Raw genomic sequence first — 26,157 nt, forward strand, 5'->3', positions numbered from 1 at the left:
TTTACAAATTTATCGTTTAATTTGACAACATATTTGTAGAGAAATAACAATAACAGTAGGCCTACACATAACAACATACTGTACATGTTATGTCGGACGGACACGTATTAAAAATTGTATTCACTTCATCTACTGTATTGGGATTATAAGTCTTTGACGATGTGTGTTTAGTGTATTGTTGTAAACCTTGCTTCTTTTATTTTTATTTTATTTTATTTTATTTTATTTCAACGGACATTCCATTTTGTTTGATGTGTTACTAAAGATACATTGTACATTTCAAGATGACTAATATTAAATAACAACTGTGAACTTTTGACACTTAGACATAGGCAACAAAATAAAACAATATTTTCTTTGAATATTTTCTTATCATACAATTAATATTGAGTGCAAGAAAACTTCTCATCCTAGTTAAAACCTATTCTCTATGTTTTTACATGACGTGTTTAATTGTGGTAACTTTTGAGTTCGCTAAGGTCAGGTAAATATATTTCTTATTTTAGGTTAGATTTTACGATTCACACTTTGTTGGTTGTATCACAGGGCAGGAAATAGTTTTGTTTTATTTCGCTGAAATTGAAATACAAAACTTGTAAACACACTTCACATATTGAATGGAAGTGGGTTAAAAATCTATTAGTTACTTTGACCAATCTAAGAAAACGTGCATGGAAATCTATAAGGCGTTGTGTCACTTATATCTTTACTACTCCATTTCACTCCTCAATAAGTTTGCACTTTATCGTACATAGTATCTTTTAAAAGATCAAAACATCCTCATCACAGAAAAGGTGTGCCGAAATCGCGCAACCCTGTAACCTTCCATAAGACTTAGTACTGCCTCAACCTACAGTATGTAGACCACCTGGCCGAGTGACGACTTTTTTCACTTACCACATTATAAACAGCTGATTAGAACGCTGATTGCGCATGTGTTAAACTGTCAATTAGTCAAGGCAGTGTAATATTGTTTTAGCTTGCGCGCCACAAGGAGCGCTCGGATCGCACGGAAATAATTCCCCGGGAGTAATTAGAGTAATTAAGGTAATGCGAGGAAAATGTGATTAGAGTAATTAGGTAATCAGACAGATAATTAGAAGTAGTTCCCGCGCCTGACAGAAGGTGAGCAGATGTTGAAATGCCACGTGTGATGTGGAATATTTTCGGTATAAATATTTATACTCGATTAACATTGTTAACTGCACCATATGGGAAGTGATTTTAAGAGGTTTTAATAATTTCTAGGTTGATTTTGACGATTATCATATAATGTTGTATAGTGTATATTCCTTTCGTATTTGGGACACTTATTTTTTTTATATTAGGATGCATTACATTATTTCAGATTGAGTTTCAACACAGCCGTTCCCATGTAGGATTTGTAGTTGATTTTTAAATTGAGAACAAATTAAATAAAAACGTCGTTTTGTACAATTCACTTTCTATAATTTTTTTACTACTACTATTACTATTATAATTTTTTGATCATGAGTTTATGTTATTTAAGAGATTATTGCGGACATTTTTCATCACGATTAGAAAATCAAGGTATTCACGACGTTTCGTGATCTAGGTATAGGCTATGTAAAATATGCCAAAGTCAAATAAAAGATGATATGTAATAAAAGGTATCAGTACATCTGAATTGACGCTAATGCAATTTTATTTTAGTTGAGAACAAGGTGTAGCTCTATTAAAAAGAACTGAATGTAAATTAAATTTGTTTAAACTTAGTTACGCGTTTGGTTACTCCAAGATATGTTCGACCTAGGGTTCCTTCTTGGAAATCTCTAGGACAATAGGAAACCCTCTTTCCTGGTTTGTAATGAGTTTTTTTTGTGTTTAGAACTTCCTTATTCGTAAGGTTTTAATCAAAGTGACGTGTGCTTAATTTTTTGCACTTGCAAAATCTAATAAAATAGAAAAAATTATATAAAACATACTTTAATTATATACCTATTGTAATTGTGACGTCCATTTTATTTTACATGAATTATACTCGTTTTAACCTAATAATTAAGCAAATTTTCACCTTAACTTTTGAAATTAGTTTTTGTAAGGTCAATTTGATCAATGTTTTGGCACTTCAGTTTTATTATCACATGGTGTTATATCAGAAAGTGTTTTATTTTTTAATGACTTTATAAATTATTTAGGTTACATTTGCAGCTATTTTATTTATTAGAGTTTGTAATGAGTTAAAAAGAAGAAACTAATTGTAATAAATGTTGTAATTTGATACCTGAATCAGTGAAACAATTCGAAGATATGAACAAGTTATAAGACAAAAATACGCTCATCTCATGGCGAAAATGAATCGAGTATGAGTGAAGAACAACAACTTATAGCTTTCAAAGCTTGTTTTTTAAAGAATCATACATCAAAATTGAAAAATCGCAGCAATCAAGTAGTTCCATATCAAGCAACATGGATAACACATGATTCGCCATTTCATTGAAAAGTATTAAATAGCTATTTATGTAACTAGTGAGCAATGTGACACTTTGCTGCAAACGAGATACAGAATTTATCTCGAGTGCAGAAAAGGCCATTTGAGCTCGTGTTACACATTATATTTTTCCTACAGTTACTATAAAGCATATAAATAATTAGTCTTTCAAACACGACATGTTTTTAGATTAGGTTAAACCTTTGTTAAACCCAAGCGTTGAACGGAATGGGAAACACTGCACCAGCTGATTGTACAAGAGTACACGTATAAACATTAATAATTAGTATAAACAGAATAAACAAGTAGTTTTGTAACTTTCTAACTTACGCACCAAGAAGAAAACAGTTTATATGCTCGTTCATCATTCTTTCTCAATTTTTCAGGTAACAGGTTTATTTAATCATTTGTTTGCAATTTCTTCTGCTGTATATTCACAATCACTGAGTTCATTATTCTCAAACATGTTAATCCCACTTATAATTATTCTTTCAAAAACTACACTTTAGGTTATTTTCAAACCAAGCGTTGAAAGCAAATAGAATATAAACACGAAATCACAGGTTAAATCGTAGTATCAATAGTCAATCAGCTGATCATAGTAGTAGTATCAAGTGTTGCCAACCTATTTCCAAGCGTACATAGATTACGTGCATAATAACCACGCTGTTTTATGTTAAAGTATTCCTTGCCACATTTACCTAATGGCCAATCTACCTTTATAACGGAAGTTAAGGGTTAACATTTAAAGTATATTGTATTTATCTTTTCAGTCGATTTGTAGTTTTATCCCCGAAGGTTTTGCAGTGTTCCCGTCCGTCACCCCCAGACCAGGCCTCATGCGGCCCCCGCTATCGTAAACTGCACCTAATTAAGTTTTATGCTCACCAGTGATTATGTTAATGTGCTGACGTCACTAGTGTGACTCAGATAAGGGGAGCTGGTCAGCTGTGTTTGATTTACAGGCTACTGTTGAATTTGTCTTTCTTAGTGGCTGAGTAGAGGTTTGATTTACAGGCTACTGTTGAATTCGTCTTTCTTCGTGGCTGAGTGGAGAGCTGGTCAGCTGGGTTTGATTTACATGCTACTGTTGAATTCGTCTTTCTTAGGCCTCTCGCCCACTATACGATTTCGGTCGTACGACACTGTGTCGTACGATATTCTTATCATATGTGTGGTCCTCGCCCACTTTACGACACTTTGTCGGATAAATGGCCAGTTACTCGGTAGCCCTGGAAGAGTGAGGTGTAGGTGTGTTGCGCTATATTAAAACAGTGGTTCTGTAGCAAATAGTAAAACAATGATTCCGTTACGTGTTGTTGCAATGTGACTGCTGTGGCGTAGATTAAGCGATAGTGGCCAATGTAGGCCTACAGCATTAAAGAAACATTTATTTTTATGTGTAAATTATTTTTAAGTTAATGTATTGAAAGAAATTTTCAAATTATATTCGTCCATGCATTTTACAAGTTTTTAAATTTACCATAACTATCATAGGGTTTTGGGATAGTATGGTAAAAAGTATGTATGTTCATTTTTTTTATTAGTTTTTAAATAGATTTAATTTAATCAATATAATCTACAAAAAAATGATATTTATAAGGTTTAGTGGAACTTTTTTACACAATATAATTAATAATTAAGACTATACAATAATAAATAATAGCCAAACTCGCATTTTTCAATACAGTAATTATTTTGGTATATTTACTCATAAGTGATGCAGTATTTAAACATAATATAAGGACAAATATAAACAAACTGTAAAAAATAAATAGGAAGATCAAAATTACGCAAAATAATGGTTGAAAAATAAGACCAAGTTATAATTCCTAATAATTGATAATATTATAATTATAAAACATTATAATAAAAAAGTATGAATGAATTGTAGAAAATATTTATTCACGATAAGAAATACGCAAAGTGATATAACAACTATAATAATGTATAAGTATGAGTTAATTGCAAAAAGTATATATAAGACTACTGGGGAGAACGCTCGACATACGATAAAAATCGTATAGTGGGCGAGCGCCCATTTGATTGTGTACGCCACTGCGAGTAAAACAGTCGTACGACAGTCGTGTATCACAGTGGCAGTGGACGACTGCTTCACGACAGTTTGTCGTAGTCGTGAGATTATCGTACAGTGGGCGAGCTCTCATAAGATCCAATGGTTCACTGTGGAAATGTTGTCGTTCCGACACAGTGTCGTACGACCGAAATCGTATAGTGGGCGAGGGGCCTTAGTGGCTGAGTAGAGAGCTGGTCAGCTGTGTTTGATTTACATGCTACTGTTGAATTCGTCTTTCTTAGTGGCTGAGTAGAGAGCTGGTCAGCTATGTTTGATTTACAGGCTACTGTTGAATTCATCTTTCTTAGTGGCTGAGTAGAGAGCTGGTCAGCTGTGTTTGATTTACAGGCTACTGTTGAATTTGTCTTTCTTCGTGGCTGAGTAGTGATCTAGTCAGCTGTGTTTGATTTACAGGCTACTGTTGAATTCGTCTTACTTAGTGGCTGAGTAGTATACAAATTGTTGTAGCTTTTTCCAATACGGAGATAGAAGAGAAATATTTCCTTGATATTCGTCCATTACGATTGGCCAGCTGGTGTATCTGCAGGCTAATTTTGAATCAATATTTCTTTATGGTAAATATGTTAAGGCAACGTTGATTCTAGGTGATGTAAGTAAAATATTTTCTCACCCATTTGTTCTTCAGATGGCTTATCCTGGTTAAATATTTTTGTACGAGATTAGTTGAGGATAACTTCGATTATCGGTGACAAATAATAAATATCTCTTATATTCTTTCATTTCTGATGGTCAACGTTTTACCTACAGTATGCTGTTTGATTGTTGTTATTATTTAACAGGTCCGTTAAGGATTGCGTGAATTGATGTTATTTTTTTTCTTTTTCCCGTTTGCATGTTCGGTGCTAGTTCAAGATAACACAATAATTGTATATTTTCTTTTAACAAGATTCTAAAATTACAATTTATTTTAGCATTCCAAATATATGTCCTATTTATATTGTTGCATCTCTGAGTTGGTATATATCATAATCATTTGAAATGATACTATCACTAACATGAACACATCCATGATCGTATCCAGTTTTATGGATACGATAATTCGATGCTAATTGGATTACGTTAAGTGGTAATAGTGTTGTATTTCAATGAAGAATTTAATCAAAGTAATGTATTACCTAAGGTAAAATATATTAAAATTTACTATTCTAATAACGATCTAATTAAACATCAACCTCTCAACCACATACAATCGAAAGTGTATATAAAAATTTTCAAATAATGTATAATTATCACATTTAATTTCAAAATCGTGTCAAAGACATATTTCTCAGTTTACCTGAAAACAACGCAACAATCACTATCCAAAATGATGCAATGCTGAAACACTTACAAAATTATAGCGTAACTCTTTTCTTCTTCATGCATATTTATTTATTTTAATTCTCCTCATTTACGTCTGTCTCGATCGGCTAAGCCGTCTATTACAAAATGCTCTGTGTAGATGCGTATCCATGTTCGTTCGTAATTTACTTTGTTCTGTTTTGCTGTTTCATGTTAAAATCTGATTTGACTGCATCCCTTTGAAATCGGGTTGGCGCGCAACAATCATTCGGTGAAATTAGCAATACTGATATTTAATTTCACATTAAACTGATTTTCCCATTTTCTACTGAATAATTGTTTTCTAGAATAGATAATAAAAATATATTTTAAATGTTTTAGTTTGGATTTCTTTACTTGCAATATGTTAAAAGAAACACGCACAAGAATATAATGTGAACTCAAAAATAATGTAACTATCTAAAGGAAAATCGTGGATTAATCAAAAAGTTTTTATAGTCACACGACAAAAAAAGTTGAAAAAATGTCATGGTTTTATGTGGTGACACCACCTGTGGTAATAAAATATATAATTGCCAGAACGACACAATATCAAATTTAAATATATTGTATGTACAGAGTGTTCTCAAAAGATTAGTACAATACTTTAGCCATATTGTTATTTTTCAACGTACGATGATCTACCTAAATTAGTTGTTTTGGTCACACTACACAGTTTAGCTTTACACCCAATTGTTGCCCAGTTTGCTCATCTAAATAGATATTGTGACCTTAAATTTAAATTGTTTACTAGCAAATAAAATAGACTAGGTTGGCAAACAAACTTACTTCCTTCTTTTCCTGACATCACCCCTTATGACAGCGTTTAGCCTCCAGGATTCCAGGATACCATGTAATATATATGGTAAAAAAAGGACATGGTATACCAGTAAAAACATCTCAGTTGATAAATTAAGGAAGAAAAATCTGACAACATTTCTCTAAAATGTATTTAAAATGCAAACAACCGATTTTTAACATGAATTTAAATGGAAATGGCGTTATTTGGAATCCTGGAGAAAGGCATTCATAATTTCATCTATTAGCTCATTATATGAAATTTTCAATGTCATTTATTTACCCAATAAGGAGAAAACATACAAAGTGATGTGGACAAAACTAGGAAGCCAATATGCCAAACTCGTCCATTAAATCTAATAGTCATAATTTTCTATTTTAGGCCACAATACCGATTGGGATGAAGAAACTCGACAAAAACATGTGTAATACTAAATTTAAGCATGTAGACGATACACAAACAAAAGCAGAACACCATGTGTTTAAATTTAACAGTATGGCTAATGTATGAAATTGTACTAATCTTTTGTGGACAACCTGTATATTGTATCCATACTCCATACACCATGTATTGTATCAACACAACCTTATGTAAGTGCTAGAACGTCACAATATCAAAGTATCAATGTATTGTATCAGCACAACCTTGTACAAGTGTCAGTTGCTCATTATAGCGCGGTCAACTGAGTTAGCGTCCAATCGAGCACTAGTTTGCCGCGTTGTACAATGGCCTTTCTAACTACAGTAACTCCTGGCCGTGCCCTTACAAGAAACTTCTCAATTTTGGCAACCCCGATTGATTTTGTCCTCAAACACTATTATTGTTTTGTATTTTCAACTAATTTTGGTGGGTAACCAGCTAGCTTATGCAACACATGTTCTTTTGTTTTCTTTAGGATCTATTGTCGGCAGCTTTTAAAAACAACTTAATCATACAACTCAGTTTTACAGAATTTTACCTGTTATTTAGTATATTTAGGTTAATTTCTAAGGTATAACTTTTCCTTTAACTCTTATTCCAATCTGGAGACAAACAGAGATGTTTAATCAGTCAAAGTCCAACAATAATTTCGGCTAAGTACCAGAATGGTCTTCAGTAGCTGATTCCGTCGCTATGATTGTCTTTGAGATGGGCACAACTCGCCCTAACAAGATCAGATTCTTATTTGCTTTGAATCGTCCATGTTAAGAATAACAGACTCATGAGCCAAAATTAGCTCTTCAAAATAACTCAATCTTACATAATGTGACCAAGAATTAAATTCAAAGAGATTATTGGTTGCATAGTACGAAGCAGTGTTTTTTTTTATTCTACTACAAAAAAGGTATTCAATGTCTCACAAACTCCTTAAATTTAGAGTATACCTACTTTAATAATTTCAATAGACGTTCATAATTGATAACGTTTCATACCCACCTCGTAAATAATGAAAATAATGTACATCATAAAATAATTCAATTGATAAATATTTTATCATTCTTTAGATTGGTTTGACTGTGGTTTTTGCTACGAAAGATTTTACAACTAGGGATACCCGACGGACAACAGACGTATTATTACACTAGGTAAAAATTTATACATAAAATCCGGTTTTGCAGTGGGTAAAAAGTTCATTTTCAATTAATAGCACTTATTATTTGTTAAATCTTAGCTAGGAAACAATTTGTAACGTTTAAAAATCCGTATTTAGGGTTTTCGTCTCAAAATACGTCACAGAAATTACAGGTTACTGTTTATATTTTACTAATACATCGCCGAAGCTCAATCGCAGGTAATACCATACAATATTGTGGAAGGAAAATTCCCCGGCTGTTAAATGACTCATGAGCATCATTTTATTGGTTATCTGCTGCCATAAATGTCCATAACGATGGTTAATTACCTTAATTACCAGCAATTACATTAACTTGTTTACACTTAAATGGCTCAACGATAAAAACTACACTTAGTGTACAAAGTTTCAAGTTATTCTTTGTAGTCATTGAAACGTTTACTGAGTGATGAGGAATTTTTGGATTGTATTTGTTTAGAGAAGAGAAAGCCAATTCTTTTAGATTATTGATTATTTGAAGAGTGAAAATTGTGCTTTTTTCTAAAAATATATTTAATTTACATTTTACAATATGGAGTGCTTTGCGTTACAATATTGAAATGGCAATCACGCAACAGTTTTCGTGCGATAAGTTTCGTTTCTCAGATATGTTTTGGCTTTGTTTGTGGTATAAATTGGAGACTTGTTCGAACATGAGCTCAATTTAATGTTATCTCTTTCTATGAGCAGGATGCCAACTGGCTCATTGTGTAAAATATATGAACAAGTTAAACTTCTGTTAGTAATCATAAACAATACAATGTTTATATTTTGAAAAGGTTTCCTTAAATTACATCAGGACAACATGTAGATGTGAAGCGCAGTGAAGAAACGCTCTGTAAGCTGTCTATATCAGCGTTGTCAAGATTTTAATTAAGTAGTATACGCCCTGCTTAGAATTTTGCGTTGTCTGTATAATGATAATGATATCTATTTGTGTATAGCTTTATTGATTATCACTTTGACTAGCGCTTCATATTTTATTTTTTAATTTATGGATTTTATCTCCTTACATGTGTTTTTTCTGTTTTAGGTGAGTGGTGGAAGGTGTCGGAATTAGTTAGAACCTTGAATTGATGGTATGTTTTTTTACAATAATATATATATATATAATTTTATAATGTCTATCTATAAAATCAAAATTATTTGTGTATGTTCTTCACGTATTTAAGCTTTACGTCCGATTTCCGTGAAATCTTTGGACTAATTTCTGTAAATTCATAGGAAGATTCCTGTGTTATTCATTAGGTGTAGGTGTTCCTAAGGTAACAATGTTAAGCTTACAATGGTTATTATTGTTTGTGCCTATGTTTACATCAAATAGATTTTTGTTTCTTTAACTTTTCATATAGCTGATCTTATTATTACCTGGTGATATTAATGTACTATCAAAGGTAAAGGTATTTATTAACCATTTTGCGTTTTCCCTAGAAATAATACTAAGGTAAACCTTAACGGTACGTCCAGAGTGCACGCCGATTCAGATTCAAAAAGTATAGTACAAAAAGATAGTACAAAAATATACTTATGTCGTACCAGGTAAAGTAACTTTTTGGCATATAAGTTCCGTTGAAGCACAGAGAATAGACTTTTGTGTTAGATCATATGGTGTTCTATTATCTGTGGTTGAAGCTACTAAATTTCACCATAAAAAAATGTATTTTGGACTTTATCCGTTTAAACTCTTTTGCAGGATACTTCTGTTTGGTTTCGACTAAACAAAATCGACCATTTTACCAAATGAACAGGAGTTTGCTAAATAAATGGGGTAGCAGCGTTATCTTACGATTATTGTACAGTACTCTAATAGCAAAAATTGGGGTTTGTTTAAAACTACCCCGTCTACAGTAAGGAATATTCCTCATTCGTCCAAATACAGTTTCATCAAATACAGTCCTGCCAACGTAGCAAGAGCGCAGCCAGTGTTGCCAACAAAAGTAACAAACCTCGTTTCCTGTCCGGCAATAACCACAATAATACAAAGCGGGAGTGATTAAGGTAATTATAATAATAGTCAATAAAGATAATAAGACAAAGCAGTGGTACCAACAGAAACGGCGGTACTAAAACTAAATAGGCATCCATAAAGCAAGCCAAGTAGTCATAATTGATGGAAGGCCCGCTCGAGGTCATTATCATAATTAGTCTAATTATCGTTAATTACTGTCATTATTTCAACGTCTACTTGTGTAATTGCCCCAATCTGACTCGACCGTTCGCCATCGCGCTTGTTTCTGTTTCTGTTTGTTGAAGGAGTGCGATGTGCATTGTCACTGTAGTCGACAGATTGTGACGGAAAATAGTGGATGGTGTAGCATCCGGTTTATCTCCAATCGAGTATTAAAAAGGTATAAATACTTGGTTGTGGCAATACGTAGATTTGTCTCAACGACAGTTGCGGATAAATGTGGCATCCTTGTTTTGTGCTTTTATGTCCAAGCTATGGGCTATACACATAAGTAGCCTAATGCACCACTTTATAGCATAACCAAACAAACAATTTAGTCTATTTAAAACTAAATTGAAACAATTTTACTAGAGTATTAGGGTATCCATCACGATGATTAAATTTCGGGATCTGGAATCTGATCCCGTCGGATAACAGATTTCAGATCCATCCTCCGATGAGAAAGTACCTAAAAATAAACCATGAATTCTAAAGATTAGAGAAAACTTACTTTTTTAATAATTGTTATGGAAATGTCCTTAATATTCCATAAAACACCATAAACCTACGATCACCGAAAATTGGACTTCAAACAAAGAAAAACTAAAGTTAAAAGAAGAATATCAATAAACAAATCAGTTAATTAATCGCAAACAATAGAGGCATTGGACTTAAATATAAGAAGCCAATAAGTAACATGGCGGTTATTATAATCAAAATCGCTGTATCGAGACAGCGACTCCTAAGTATTCGTGTAAATACAGAGCAAAAAAATGCAGGATGATTTAAAAATTGAGTCAAATAACATTTGCATTTTTACCACTATGATCTGCTACATCTTTAGTTGCTTCAAACAGCTATCTACACCGAAATCGTTATCATGTATTATTTTACTTGCACTTGCACTTATCATACATGTTTTATGATTCAATTTTGATGAAACGTTCTTACAACTAGGCTATATAATACACAAATTAAATTGCTGTAGGCCAAAATAAACTCTGAATACTTTTGTTACGGAATTACACATATCATACAAATATAAACGTTTCTTGCTCTTTATCGCAGAATCCTATCAACAATTTGATATAGGCATGTTTACAGTAAAGTAAAACATTTTTATTTAACACTACATACTACATTGGTGCCAAAATACATCAATACTTTTTCTACAAAGTGTCATAGACTTCACCAATTAACAACCGCATTTAAAATTCCTCATCAATCTATATTCTATCAGCAATTATCTCGGAATTATATTGATAATGCTATCAGCTGGTAATTAACAATGAGTCATTGTTGTCCCCAGAATGCCTTAATGCTAGGATAGCGTTCATTCGACGACGCTCAGTTTGTTGATATTAATTTCCATCGTTGCTCAACTGTTTTAGATAATGAATGGAGTGAGGCAACAATTACGACTCATTAGAAAAACGATCGGCGACATTGTTGATGAAACAGCTGACACTGGGCCGAAATGGGAGAAAAATTACCGTATTTAGCCCCTTTATCACTATGACATAACGAGTAAAATTATCAAAATTATGGTACGTTTACTATGTTGTACGTAAGACGATAACAACAAATTCAACACACATTCAACAGTTTATTCGTCGGTTAAAATCTGCATTCCTTATGTCACAAAATTAAGAAACTCAAGTTTTAATCAGCGGTTCTTTCATGATAGTGCTTTGGAATTTAACGATAGTTAAAATTTTAATAGGTATAAAATGTCTAAACGACAAAAATACTGCTGTAAACTGCTGTTAAAAAAGTTAGGAACAAACTGGTTTTCAGCCGTATTCGTATATACGATTAAATTATTGAAATTATGACGTTATGCAGAAATACGATATTTCACTTAAAATTAGATAACGACTTGAAAACGCAAAAGTTTGTACTTTGGCTGAATCCTCTGTAACACTTAGTACCTTATTTACACGAGTAAGGATTAATCTTGTACCATATACATTCTATAATGCTTTTAACTTGTGACATGTACAACATCATTGTCTATTGGATACTTAAGTTGCATCAATAGTCAAAAGCTGTGATCTAAAATGTGACCCAACGAAGAATGCTTCATTCAATAAAGTCCCATTTCCCCTGCAATTCTAGATACATTTTTCAATGTCTTTATCTCAAACATTATTACGTTCAGGAAAATAAGTATATGTCTTTTTACAAAGATAAATTTTGTTTGATGATTTTTATCAAGAAAATGTGTTGCAAGTTTTTATTACACTATAGAATTAGGCGATCACAATAATCCATAACTCCTCTTACAAGATATGCATACATAATGTGTATGCATAAACATAATTTTCCGCAATTTCCAGTATATAATTCCGTGCTAAGGTTAAAGCGACAAATTGTGCCAGAGACAACCCAAAATAACAAAGTTACGATTCCGCAGGATGTCGTCAAATATTAAGCAGTGTTGAATTTTCTCCAATGAAATAACATAATTTTGTGTAGAGTGTGGATAACAAGGGTTACCTTCGAAAGACTCATTTCATTCTAAGACTTGTTTTACGAATTTTCATTGGAGAACCAAATTAATTTCAGAGGTCAATAAGTATATTGGAGGCTCTATAAGTTCCTGAAATCCTCAACAGTGGGTTTGAAATGCTAACATAATTTTGTGATTCTAATTAATTTCGACAACTTATGATCTTGAACTTGAAGTATTCAGATGGTTTCATCACCACTGTTTAATTATAAATTTATGAAATCTTAAGGATAATTTACTCGAAGTATTTTTAAATACTGAACGATTCCCAGTGTTGATCTCCGATGTCAAATCGTAGATATCGATGCAACGAACCATTAGGTTTTGTATACTGAAGTGAATACCCGGTCTATAGAAACCACTACACAAATACTACTGTATAAGTATGTAAGTAGCCAATGTTTTATTTGAGCATAGCTAAATGAGCCACTCATCTTCTACACTCAAAAACTCTATTTTGATAGGCCTAGATGATGGGACAAAACAGATTACAATAAGTTGTCCTTTCAGTTTTTCTTGGTTAAAAAGATTACTTATTTGAAATAAATCAGTAATTTACATCTATCATTAGCTCAATTTGACCACGCTCATTTGTATTCCAAAACTGCAACTTGTACTTGGGAATGTCTAGTCATAACTGTAGTTAAAGCTTTGCTTCGCAGCGTCTTTGAGACACTGCGAGTTTTCCACATACAAATTCAAAGTTGCAGTTCACACAGCTACATATCAAGAGCAATCGCCCTGTTTATTGACAATGTTCACGGAGTCCCCCAAGGTTGTGTTCTGGGACCCGACTATTCGCTCGCAGCAAATTGCCATTGCGTAACCGGAAATGACTCTCATCGCGGACATCTATTACCTCCAGTGACGCACGGCTCATTATCATTACTGATCTGATAAACTATTACTCTGTTAAGTGGTTGCATTCGATAGTTTGGATTCGATGCGGTTAATAGTTTCAAAACGGTTTACGTTTTAAATTGTAATTTTGTTTTGTATGTGCGGTGGTATTGTGTTGAGGAAACACTAACATTTTCAAATGAGACTTGCTGTTTCGGTACACACTACGAACTATACTACGAGACTATAAATAATACGCCTTTCTATCACGTAAGAGCGATCTATAGCTTATGAATTATGAGTAAAACCTTCTCACCGTGTATGACACGTTAATTGTTGAAGGAATACAACGATCACATAATACCAAGGGATATGATTTCTTGTATCGTGTGAAACCTACTCCATTAACAGATGGTCGCACGGATCTTAAACATACTCGAGAATAATTTGTTGCGACTTGGTTTTCCTGTTCCGTTATTTAATTTACCGATTTTAAAATAAGTTTATGTTGCTTATTAATATCGAGGAATATTGATACATATATATATAGCTTTTAAAATGCAGATTTTTAGTTAAAAACAGCACTTCTCCAGTGTTTTTACTCTCTGTTGTTACTACTACTGGGAGAGCGAAGTCAGTGGGTGTCCATACATTTCCATCGTCATGCACCACCGGGTGCAGGTGGCTCCTACTGATGTAATGACTCTCACACGCACACACACAAGCTCAATCACCCATTCACATACGCACACGTGGGGTTCTACGTACTAAAACAACCGAAGAGATACTCAATGCATTTATCGCACTTCTAAGTAACAAAAGTTTAGTTTCAGAGTTTTTTCAACTCATAAAAAGCCCAATGCTATATTTGTGAAACGTCTTTTAACCACCCTCTTACACCAAAATAGTCATCTGCGAGGATAATAAACACACAAGCTACGTTGTTCAGAATTTAAACCATTTTCGCTCTTGTGTCAAACTTCTAGAATAATAAACCTAAAGGTGCATTCTTGAAAACTCTTAACCATCCTTCCTTTATCAGCAAGCTACTGTCGTCTCGTAATCAAGACCAGAGAGAAAAAAATGACAGAGGCTGCGTTCTTCAAAAAGCTAAAGCATAATTTCTTCTAAACCAAAATACTTAAAGCAAGATTGAAACTTAAAGCTCTACGAACATCCTTCATGACAAATCTTAACCTCATCCCGTTACTGCAAACTAATCTACGACCCCCAAACAGGCTACGTCCTTCAAAAACTAACCCTCTTCCCTTTTACATTAAACCAGTTTTCTACAACAATACACTAAACTAGTTCTTTAGGTGTTGATACAACATTCACAAAAATAATCACACTGTACCGACTTAATCACCAACTTTTCCCATATCTAACTATATTCGATCTCGCAAGATGCATACGTTATTTAACGTCTGTCTGGTTTGATTGAAAATGTGAAAAAAAACTTGACGCTGTCACCTCAATTATGTAAAACTAGGAATTTTTACGAAGTTCAATTTAAAAATCGATGTCATTTAATTAAGAGCCCGCGCCGCTCAGTCAATCAAATAAATTGCTCGCTGGACGTCCACTGTGTTTTCCCATTTTTTTGACGGGTTACCGGTGAATATTAAGTTTGATTTATTGGATTTTGGAGCACATTAGATGTCCCGGGGGTTTACAGCCCCCCTCCCCCCGCCTGACAACATAAATCACTTGTTCATCATAATGTCCCACCCCTGCGAAGAGGTAAGTAGGTGGAAGGGGTATTTGTGTTGACTATACTTGTAAAGCATGTGGTTTAGATTCACCTTTCATTGTAGGTAAGAAGGGTAAGTTTTTGTAACTTATTTCACTACCCCCGTAAAAGGGTAAGTAGTTTGAAGGGGTATTTGTGTTTACTTTATACTATACTTTTAATAAAGACTTTGATTGAGATTCTACTTTCATTGTAGGGAAGAGTAGGGTAAGATTTGTAACTTATTTCACTACCCCCGTAAAAGGGTTAGTAGTTTGAAGGGGCATTTGTGTTTACTTTATACTATACTTGTAATAAAACCTGTGATGGAGATTGTACCTTTCATTGTAGGGAAGAGTAGGGTAAGATTTGTAACTTAATTCACTGCCCCCGTAAAAGAGTAAGTAGTTTGAAGGGGTATTTGTGTTTACTTTATACTATACTTTTAATAAAGACTTTGATAGAGATTCTACTTTCATTGTAGGGAAGAGTAGGGTAAGATTTGTAACTTATTTCACTACCCCCGTAAAAGGCTAAGTAGTTTGAAGGGGTATTTGTGTTTACTTTATACTATACTTGTAATAAAGCCTGTGATTGATATTGTACCTTTCATTGTAGGTTAAGAGGGCGAGTCTATTTTGTTGAGTTTTAGTGACAAAATAAACTTAAAATATTGAAATAGTTTTAAATGGAGTTGATTGTGGCGTTTTACCGTCGGCAAAATATTTTTTTTTTTTGCAACGTAGCTAAAATATTTAAATTTAAATACAAAATCTGCATATTTTCACCCTTGCTTGTAGGCTACATTTGACGACAAATAACAAAACAAAAGAGCAAGAAACTAACTAATCCTATTGAGGAACTGTTGTAAATGTACAATGTATCTACAATATTCTCGAATTGTTTCTAATGCAGATTTATTGTAAATGAAAGTATGAAACTTCTTTATATTTGTATTTTAAGAACTACAATATTAGTTTCTTTTACATGACTTCATAGCTCTTTGGCGCGTACACTTGTAAATTATATGTTTAGTTTCTGCTTAAAACGCGTCTTTATATACCGGTAGTATTATTTTCTGTCATATTTTCGGCTTTTTTCGCATTTTTTTTTTACAATTCGCTGTATTGTTTAGGCTGTTTAACTGTATAACGTATTTCAAACTATTACCTGTTTGAATGATCTTTCTAAAATTATTCCAAAATATAGTGTGAGGGATAGGTAGCTACGTGCGTTCTGTACATCTATTTTTAACACCCAAAACTTTCAACTATGTTAACCGTATTTTTAAAGGGATTTTCCTAACCAAAGAATCTTATTAACCCTTCGACAATTTAAAATCGTTGGGTAAAAGTTTAAAATCAACCAAGCAAACGTGTAAACCTTACCGGAATAATATATGAACATTTCCACATAAATCAATACCCTCTTCATTGATCGCAAAAATCTCATGTGCCCATTCAATTACATTTAACCCGTGTTCTCAAAACGTCAACAAAGCCAGAGGCACGCATGTAAACCAGATTTTTTTCTAATTTCCCTGCTCAAGTGTCCGTGAATATTAACTACGGGTTATTGGTTCGACGAGCGCACAATGCTAAGGCCTGGAACATTGAAGGACCTATTCACCCCCTCCCCCACTGACGTCACCACATAATGAAATGCATTGTGGGTCGGGGGGAACTCATTATCCCACAATAAGAACAATACCTCCCTTAATGTGACTGGCTAGGGGGACTATTTCTCCGCTTCTTAATTATAGCCTATTTCCGAAAGGGTGCGGCTTTGAAATTCCCTTTGTTTCCGGGACGCAGTTGTCCTTTTTGATTTCCAACTTTGTTCAGATTTATCGGCTGCCCTTTATCTCTTGATCTTTACAATCGTTTCGGATACTTTCCAACTTTCGCGGAGTTTGTCGTTGATATTGTATTGGTGTTGGTGTTGGATGGATCAACGTCTTTATTGGTCTTTTAAGTCTTTTTTGGTTGAACGAATTTTCTAAGCTGCAAAATTAGGGTAAGTACTTAAATTTGAAGATGAGTCAAGTGTGAATTTAGAATAAGTTAGTGTTTCCATTAATGCTATAAGATTAACCGGTTTTGACGTATTTTCGATATTGTACGGTATAGCAATTGATTTTAATATTCATTGTTCACGATGTTGATAACTGGATACTATTTTAAATACATCAATTAAACCCTAATAAATTACCAACCACAATCAAATGGTTGCGAAAATCATGACGATTTATGTCTAGAAAGTTGTACAAAATTGTTGCATTTATTACTGATGTATTGGGACTTAAGTTCTTATGTTATCAAAATAACCTAGGATTCCAAGAAACCTTTCTAACCTGAACCTAAATGAGTTTTGCTAAGTCCAGAATCAATTGACGTAGAATTTTACACCAAAATTACTACTAAACGATGGATACTATTAACGAATGCTGTACTTATTGTCTTAAGATATAAGTAGATATTTATCACATTTTAAAATAGGGGTTTCAGGTCACGCCGTCGATATTGTCTAAAAGTTTCTTAGTTCATGGGAAATTACAGTCTGCGGGTTACTTTTTTAGTTTCAGAGAAAATAGTGAATAACGGCCAAAAATTCCTCTCAGTCAGAAAAATCCCCTAAATTGTTCCTAGCTGATCCATAAGGATGTTAACTCTAGGCCTACTAGCGAGTGTAGCACAACTTTTATTTGCTTGCCTCCTCGATGACAAACAAAAGCCAGAAAAGCTTCACCTGTTTTTCACTCTTTATCTGTCCAAGCCCTATAATGACCATTGCTGAGTGTTCGGCTCGAACGTCGGTTTTTACGACTGGCTCAGCGTGCCCCATGTCGCTTTTTACGGCACACAGTGGTTGCTATCAGCAATCCCCGATCAGCAACAGTTTCGTCAGCCCGTTATTACTACGTTCTGGTGGTATTTTTCCTCATAATCCCAAAAAACGGGACCTTTTGCATTGTTTTGCTTTGGTTGGTATCAATGTTTTCGGTTTCAATCCGGTATGTTATGGATTGTTTACTGAGTGTTCTTCTGTTTGGATCAAATTCAACTTTGAGTTGTATAATGTTGTAGTCTAAAGATGTCCCTGGAGTTTTGTGTAGGTGCGATTATAGAGAGGTAGGGCCTAAAATATTACTTTTCTTCATAACAGCTAACATCTATAACAGCCATGTATGATCCGGGCTAAATCTATACAGTATTTGTAAAATTGTATGAAATTTATAAACCTTTCAATTCAAAAATCCAAAACTATTAAAAATTTACCACGCATATTTTGGTGTAATATCCCAATTTCAAGACCCTCCAAAGTTGTGAAATATTTCGGCATAACTTATTTCAACTTAATTTAACGGATGATTGGTGTATCTAAATGTGGTATATCAAATCTAAAACAAACAGTAACTAGTTTAACTTTTAGTTAACATAGTTAGTTTAAGTATATGGAAATAGATTAAATTTAAATAGTTTGTATGCTAGTTAATGTTTAGAAGAAATCGAATCCAAACAATTAAGACAGAAAGTTAAGAACCCTCCAATATTTTACTTCAACTGTTTAGGTACTTTTATTAAAAGTTATAGAAACACTCCATCTTTCACATTATTGAATGATTTGACCTACAAAAACTATTAAAGGAATCTTATTGGTTATAAGGAGTAATAATGTTACCAAACAGGATTTTTATTTGCTGGAAGTCCATACTAGCATTATTTAGATAATAATACTTACAGTATCATAGCACCGTAATTTACATTTTAACCATTTATTGGGTCTTGAACTAATAAAAAATTTGTGCCGAAATATAAAAAGAGTTTTTAAATTTTAATACTGCCTCATTATAGACGCTACTAAACATATTAAGGCAGATAATTAAAGTTAGAGAGTGAATTATTTACTTCCCTCACATACAATCAATACAAGATTTTGTGTTATATATTTCTAAATTATGTGACACACTTTGACGATTTACATTAAAGCTTTGAAACTCAGTAATGAAACAAGCACGTTTCGGAAACGCGTTACATTGCATATATTATCGCGGCTGCGGTGACGAAGTCTAGAAGGCCGTGGCATCGTCGCTTCAGCTGATTTACGAACCCCGGGGAGCGACATTATACAGGCCGTGGCAACTGATTTTAATTCCTCGTACATCTGCGCCGGCTGCCAGCGGATTTTCTTTCTTTAATTACTTCATTAGAAGCATAATGTTGATAAATAGGACAGTCTGGTGCGTTATTTAGAGCGTTTCACCGTCTCAACAGTCGGGTTTTTAATTCAGAGTGGGTTGTGGGGAAAAGGGTTGAAGGAACTTGTGGAAGGTAGTTGTTAAAGTTTAGGTTATTTTTAATATAAGTTATGAATTATTGTTTTGTCAAAGTGATCGACATTTAAGAAGTCTTGTCCGTCCATAGAATAATTCCGTCCATATATCTGGTTTGCGAAAAGTCAGGTTTTAAATTCCCTGCGAGACGATTTCCTCATTATTAGGCCCTCATTATTATTATTACATTATTAGGCCTACCTAATAATGAATTTACTAAACGGTCATAATTTAAGACACACTCACAACAGATCCAGACTTCTCACTTTAAGAAAACTCAAATTAACGTGGATTATTACAATATTAACAATCTCAAACTTGAATTTACATAAATTCACAACGTATTAATTTCCGTTCGCCGGCACACCTAGATATTACATGCAGATGTCGACAGATCCTGGAAACCTACCTAATTACAGCTATAATCGCCTCCCAGTAAGCAGCTATAATTATATTCCGTTCGTAAAAACGCATCTCGCACGCAGCTTTAATTTTCCTCCGTCATATGCGTTCAATCTGATTAGCCTCCCCTATTTTTCCCCCTTCATTAAGCAACCCTTGCCGGCCCAGTTTAATTATAAATGCTCGCCAGTAGCCCGCCTTTTGTTAGGGACACGCCGCGAAGCTCCAATAATTAATTATTTTTTTATAAAACCCCGAACGCGATTTAAAAATCGAACACTCGGCGTTGAATAATTCATTTCGCATTGTTTCTCCTATACGTTGACGGGGGCGGACCGCTTTTGCAGGCGGAGGGGTAAATCGCGAAATATAATAGGGAAATGTATGTTTTTTTGTTTGGCGATGCGGATTTTAATCCGGATTGCGAAGTCCCCGGCCATTGTTACGGATCAATCGGAGGGAATAAATGAGATTCTCGTGATTGGACAGAAGCTCTCCACGCCGCGCCGTCCGCCGATTTTTTCATTACATCTGAGCGCTATTGTTTTAACTCGAATGCGAATCACAAACCTGTACTTGTCATTTTCAGTTACGCTTTGATTCCGCGTTTATCGATTATTTGTTACTGTCACTGATACGACAAAAGGTTCGTTTCCGCTTGGAAATTGATTTTTTGCAATTTTTGTCCACCGGTAAGTTATCGCCCGCGGACGATTGTTTGTTTTGTTTCGCGTTCTTGTACGTCTTGTGTGGCATTGTTGACTGTGTTGAATGTCGAGTTGATTGGTCCCGAGACACTTTTGTAAAGTTTCGTTCTTATTTTGACCCCTATTTGAGCAGCATACATATACACTGCTGCTCGCGGTCTATTCTCTCGCTCCCCCAGAGCAGACAAGAGAGAGAGAGAGAGAGAGAGAGAGTGAGAGAGATCGCACCCTACATCTACCCTCTCTGTAACCCCCCACCCAGCTGATCCAAGGTCAAGAAAATGATTGAGAGGTTCCCTTGCTGTCATCACCACATCTGAAAATATTTCGATTAATTTCAAAGTTTTAAACTCGTCTACTCTTCATGATAATTATCCTTATTTCAAACTAATTATGTAATTTAATTATACAATGACTATGCATTCGTTTATCTCAACGTCCCTAAAATATAAAGATATTCACTCGCACCTCTATTAACAAACAAATCTGAATCTCACACATAAGCTGGATGTTCCGTATTTAAAATAACCACTGAACGTTCATTTCTGGTTTAGGTTCCTGAACCCGAAAAGCACTGTCTGGAGCTGACGCCAGTGTGCTATGTGAGTAAATGTGTGACATGGATGTGCTATTTGTCGTGTGTTTGTAACTGTGCTTTTTAGCTGTGATTTTAAAATGCGTTAAGTAGAATTTTTACACTTACATTTTATGCACAATTTTCAGCATGCGTTTGAAAAAGGATTGTTGTATGTGATTGCTTCTAATATTTTACTAAGATTGTGTTCATACTGTCTTTCAATAGCATTCAACAAATCAATCATTAGTAGGATAATTCATAGTTCCAATGAGTTGCTTATGGGACTCTTAAGCAGGTACCTAGCATTAAACTAACCCAACTTTGAGTTTCAATAAATTAATTTGTGTAGATCTGCTGCAGTAGTATAATACCTATAGGAAATCAGAAAACAATGTTTCCAAATTATTTAAAATTATATCTATATCACATTACTTAACAATATTGCACTACAAATTCCTACAACTAATTTTAATACACTGATAACTAAAACAGAACCACCACACGGGAAACAAAACAAGGGCAGTGTGTGCAAACTGGGGTAAATTCTACAATGTCTCGGGCAGGGAAATTTGTTTAGGGCAGTTGGCAATGGTGTATCAAGACCTACTCGATAAAAGGAAAACATTTAGGTGTAGATTGGACTGGACAGGGGAGTTTGCGGGGGAGGGGGAGGGTAAAACCGTTGATTAGATGTGCGAGAGAGAGCGAAGATATAATGAGTCAGCTCCGAAGGGTGGGGACCTACTTTATAATACTAAGCGAGCTCTAGATGGAATTATCATAATTAGTTTTGCTCTTGCCATTAAAAATGAGGCCCACTCATGCACGTGTGTTAGGGGTGGGGATTTTTATAATTAAAGGGAAGATCGTCCCCCCACGAGGGCCATACGGTGCTCGAATTTGCATTCTGTAAACAGCCCATCTGGCTCGATCGGGTAAATAAACTTTTTTGTTTGCATCTTTTTATTCAAAAACGTTTGAATTCCAGTGGTAGTCTCCATTCCAGAATTCCAGAAGTAGCCTCTATTTAGCCTGTGTAGCAAAAAAAAAAACAAAAACAAAAAAACTGAGCAAACACGTCGTTTAGAAAGTATCTGAAAGTAATAATAATTTATTAGAGATCGAGCATCTCCAATATGGTCTGAATAGCAAACATCAACTAAACTGAGTTTTTTTGCAAAAGACTGTTTTAAATCCCTTCGAAAAGCTGCTGATTTAAATGTTACCTTGAAATAGCTAAGACCTCGGTAAAAATAATACCAATAAAAATCAAATTCAATAGACAAAACCTCTCATAGTAATTAAATTAAACTGAGTTCCATTAAAATTGCTAGTTTCAAACCCAAATAATAAATCAAATGGGTTTTCAACTGCATTACTATACAACAAAAACCGCGATGAGAAGAATACCTTTATAGCAAGTACCACTCAATATAGATTACCTTTAATACAGCCTTTATATCAAAAGAATTAGTACCCTTACAAAAATTTCACGTTTCAAATCCCATTTAAAAAACAGGTAAATTAAACTGTATCATAATACGGCAAAGAACTCGGTAAGAAGAGTACCTCAATAACAGGTATAATTCAATACTCCGTTGAGCCTTATTTTGACTGTGCAAAAAGTAGGTATGACAACTGAAGCTTCAAAATAACAGCTATTTTCATAAATGTGTGTTATAACGATTTCTAAAGAAAATACATATTTGAAATACGCCACTTATGTAAACACACAACCCATTGTACTCTTTCGGCAAAGCTTTTTGAAACAACTAATTTATAAGAGTGATAAGAATTAAATTCTTTATACACATGTTATCTTTTAATTTTATTGGCAAACTACTCACTCAATACCCTCAATGTTTAACAAAACAGCTGATTAATAAAACATGTAATATCAAAACAACTATAGAGTTGTATTGCTTACTTACAAGTACCTACAAGTAACCAGTTTCAATGTCTACGTTCATGTTTGTATTTGCAGATTGAAAAACTGCTTTAATAATTGAAACTATTCGCCAAGATAATGTCCACAAACTTTTAAATTTCTAAAGACACCAATTAAATGTAAATAATATTGATAGAAAGTATTTCTTTACCTTACTATCTAGCCAAACTGAATGTTTCGTGGCGACTGCCAGATCTTTAGGTTTCATTTTATGTGAATCGTCATACAATTTAAAATTGAGCACAAAACACACGTAGACATAAACAAATTCAACAAAAACACTTTATTTTAATAGGATTACCTTTTTTCTAAATGTTTTAAATGTCTACGTGTGTTTTATGTTAAGTTGCAGGTAATGTAATCAAAGTTTGCATTGTATCATATCAAAACTTTATAAAATAATAATATCTTTAACATTATTTGATTACTCAAAACAACCAATTTCATCGCATAAATACAAGATGATGCTTAAATAAAAAACATTTGATTAATTGTATACTTTGTAACATAGCCTTTACCAAGTTACATATAATTGAAAAGAGAAATGTCTTGTTTCAATTAAATTAAAATGCAAAAACAAGTATTCATCACAAGTATTTGTTTATGTAAAAAAATGTAAAATAATATTTCAATCTTTTGTTGGCGTACACGATTTATCACTCAAAAGAGGTGAATATGAGTTATATTTTGAGGGAAATTGATTATTATTTATGCTTGTTAGCGAATTTCCCATACAGGGAATAAGCTATTACCGTAGTACTCATGGTAAGACCTGGACGGGAAACTGATTTTTTTTTCGTTTTGAGGTCCCTAGAGGCCAAAAACACCATCCGTTCAAATTCATATATATATATATATTTATATATAGATATATGTGTCCGTCGGCATGATAACTCGAGCAAAAATGATCCAATTTTGATGAAATTTGGTACAAACGTGTAAACCTACGTTTATTCGAACGCGATCCAGCATGATCGGATCATGGGAACGGGGGTTTACGGGGGGGTTTTATGGGGTAAAAATAGATTTTCCTCATTTTTGACCCAAAAATCATAAAATTTAGCAATTTCTTTCCAAACCATTTTGTAGAGCTTAAAAAAACAAATAATTTACTATATTGAAGCGTTATTATGCTTCTAATTGTTACGAAGAAAATTCCAAAAAATTGTACATTTAAAATTCCTATGTTATTCTTATGGAGAATAAGTAAACTGTTGTAGTTTGCTTGATTATGAACATATTTTGATCAAATTTGGAAAATGTTTTTATTTCTTACTAACTATTAACATTTTACAGAAAAAAACAGTTTTACCCTCCCTGATGCAGCATACCTAAGTACTTCTTAAACTAATTCTATTTAAATCGCTAATAAATGTTTTATATTTAAGTAGACGTTTCAGTGTAAATCCAATCAGTCAAATGGAAATTCGCTTAGTCTGCAGGTTTGCTGCGGCGGGGGTATTTTTGAGTTATTTGATTAAATAGACCCTAAACTAAACCATAAATCATTTTGTCAATGGATTAACTTGTAAATTTATCATTTCTTTGGCCCTAAGATACACTATAATCTTTTTGTTGGCATGTTGGCGAAACAGTCCTGTTCATTTAATTCCTGGGCATCATGTATAATATTCCAGGAAAAGTTCGTTTTTTTGATTAATTTATACTTTTAGCGAATTTCCCTATAGGGAAGTAGCTATTACCGTAGGTCTCATGGTAAGACTTAGGCCCGGGACCGATTTACTTTTTCATTTTGATGTCCCCAGAGGCCAAAAACACCACTCGTTCAAATTTTTATATATGTATATATATATATATATATATATATATATATATATATATGTGTCCGTGAACACGATAACTTGAGTAATTGTTATCCGATTTTGATGAAATTTGGTTTGAAGGTGTAAGGCGGGATAAACTTGAATGAGTTCGCGATCCAGCATGATCGGACCATGGGAACAGGGTTTTATGGGGGGTTTTATGGGGTAAAAATTGGTTTTTCTCACTTTTGACCCTCAAAACACAAAATTTCCCAATTTTTCTCTAAACCTTCTTAAAGAGCTTAAAAAAACAAACAATTCAGTATATCAAAGTGTTTTTTTACGGTTATTGGTTACGGAGAAATCTAAAAAAATGGTAAATTTAAAATTCCCATGTTATTCTTATGGAAAATATTGTAAAATGTTGTAGTTTGCTTGTTTATGGATATCTTTTGATCAAACTTGGCAAATATATTCATTTTATACTAAGCAATAATTATTTTACTTAAAACACACACTTTATTAGTTTCCTTGTAGCAGCAAACCTAGGTACTCGTTAAACCTAATGTTATTTAAATAGATCAATTGAAAATCAATTCAGCCAAATGGAAATTCGCTTAGGCGTCAGGTTTGCTGCGGCGGGGGTATTTATCATTATGCTCCTAAAGTAATTTTCTCATAAACATGTATTATTTAACTTTACCCGTAGTCTATAGTATTGATCTAAATACCAACAATTATCAATCAATTTCATTATAGTTTTTGAAATATTATGGTCCACAGTCTACTGAAAGGCTTTAAGAAATCAATAATAAGCACGAAAATTATTTAATTATAAATTTCCCCAGTACTAATTTTTGTAACATTATTTCATACTACATCATTTAAGTTTATAGTATTTGGTTTACACCGGTTA

The 26,157-nt window shown here is 33.6% G+C and overlaps 1 protein-coding gene across 5 annotated transcripts in view; it reads left to right on the forward strand.

Annotated features, from left to right (window-relative positions):
• The window catches only part of LOC129004063 (POU domain, class 6, transcription factor 2-like), a 106,104-nt gene that overhangs the window by 47,782 nt on the left and 32,165 nt on the right, over nt 1-26,157 (forward strand). For 4 of the 5 annotated variants that reach the window (XM_054432442.1, XM_054432445.1, XM_054432446.1 and 1 more), the window contains exon 3: nt 21,508-21,555. The exons of the other annotated variant lie outside the window; for it this stretch is intronic. In XM_054432442.1, the coding sequence (XP_054288417.1) occupies nt 21,508-21,555 (48 nt within the window). The remainder of the gene's footprint in view (nt 1-21,507; nt 21,556-26,157) is intronic. 5 annotated transcript variants of the gene reach the window in all.

This window comes from Macrosteles quadrilineatus, unplaced genomic scaffold, assembly GCF_028750875.1.
Source record: "Macrosteles quadrilineatus isolate MER2022 unplaced genomic scaffold, UCM_ALF_1.0 Scaffold_9__3_contigs__length_116548681, whole genome shotgun sequence".
Lineage (NCBI taxonomy): Eukaryota > Metazoa > Arthropoda > Insecta > Hemiptera > Cicadellidae > Macrosteles > Macrosteles quadrilineatus.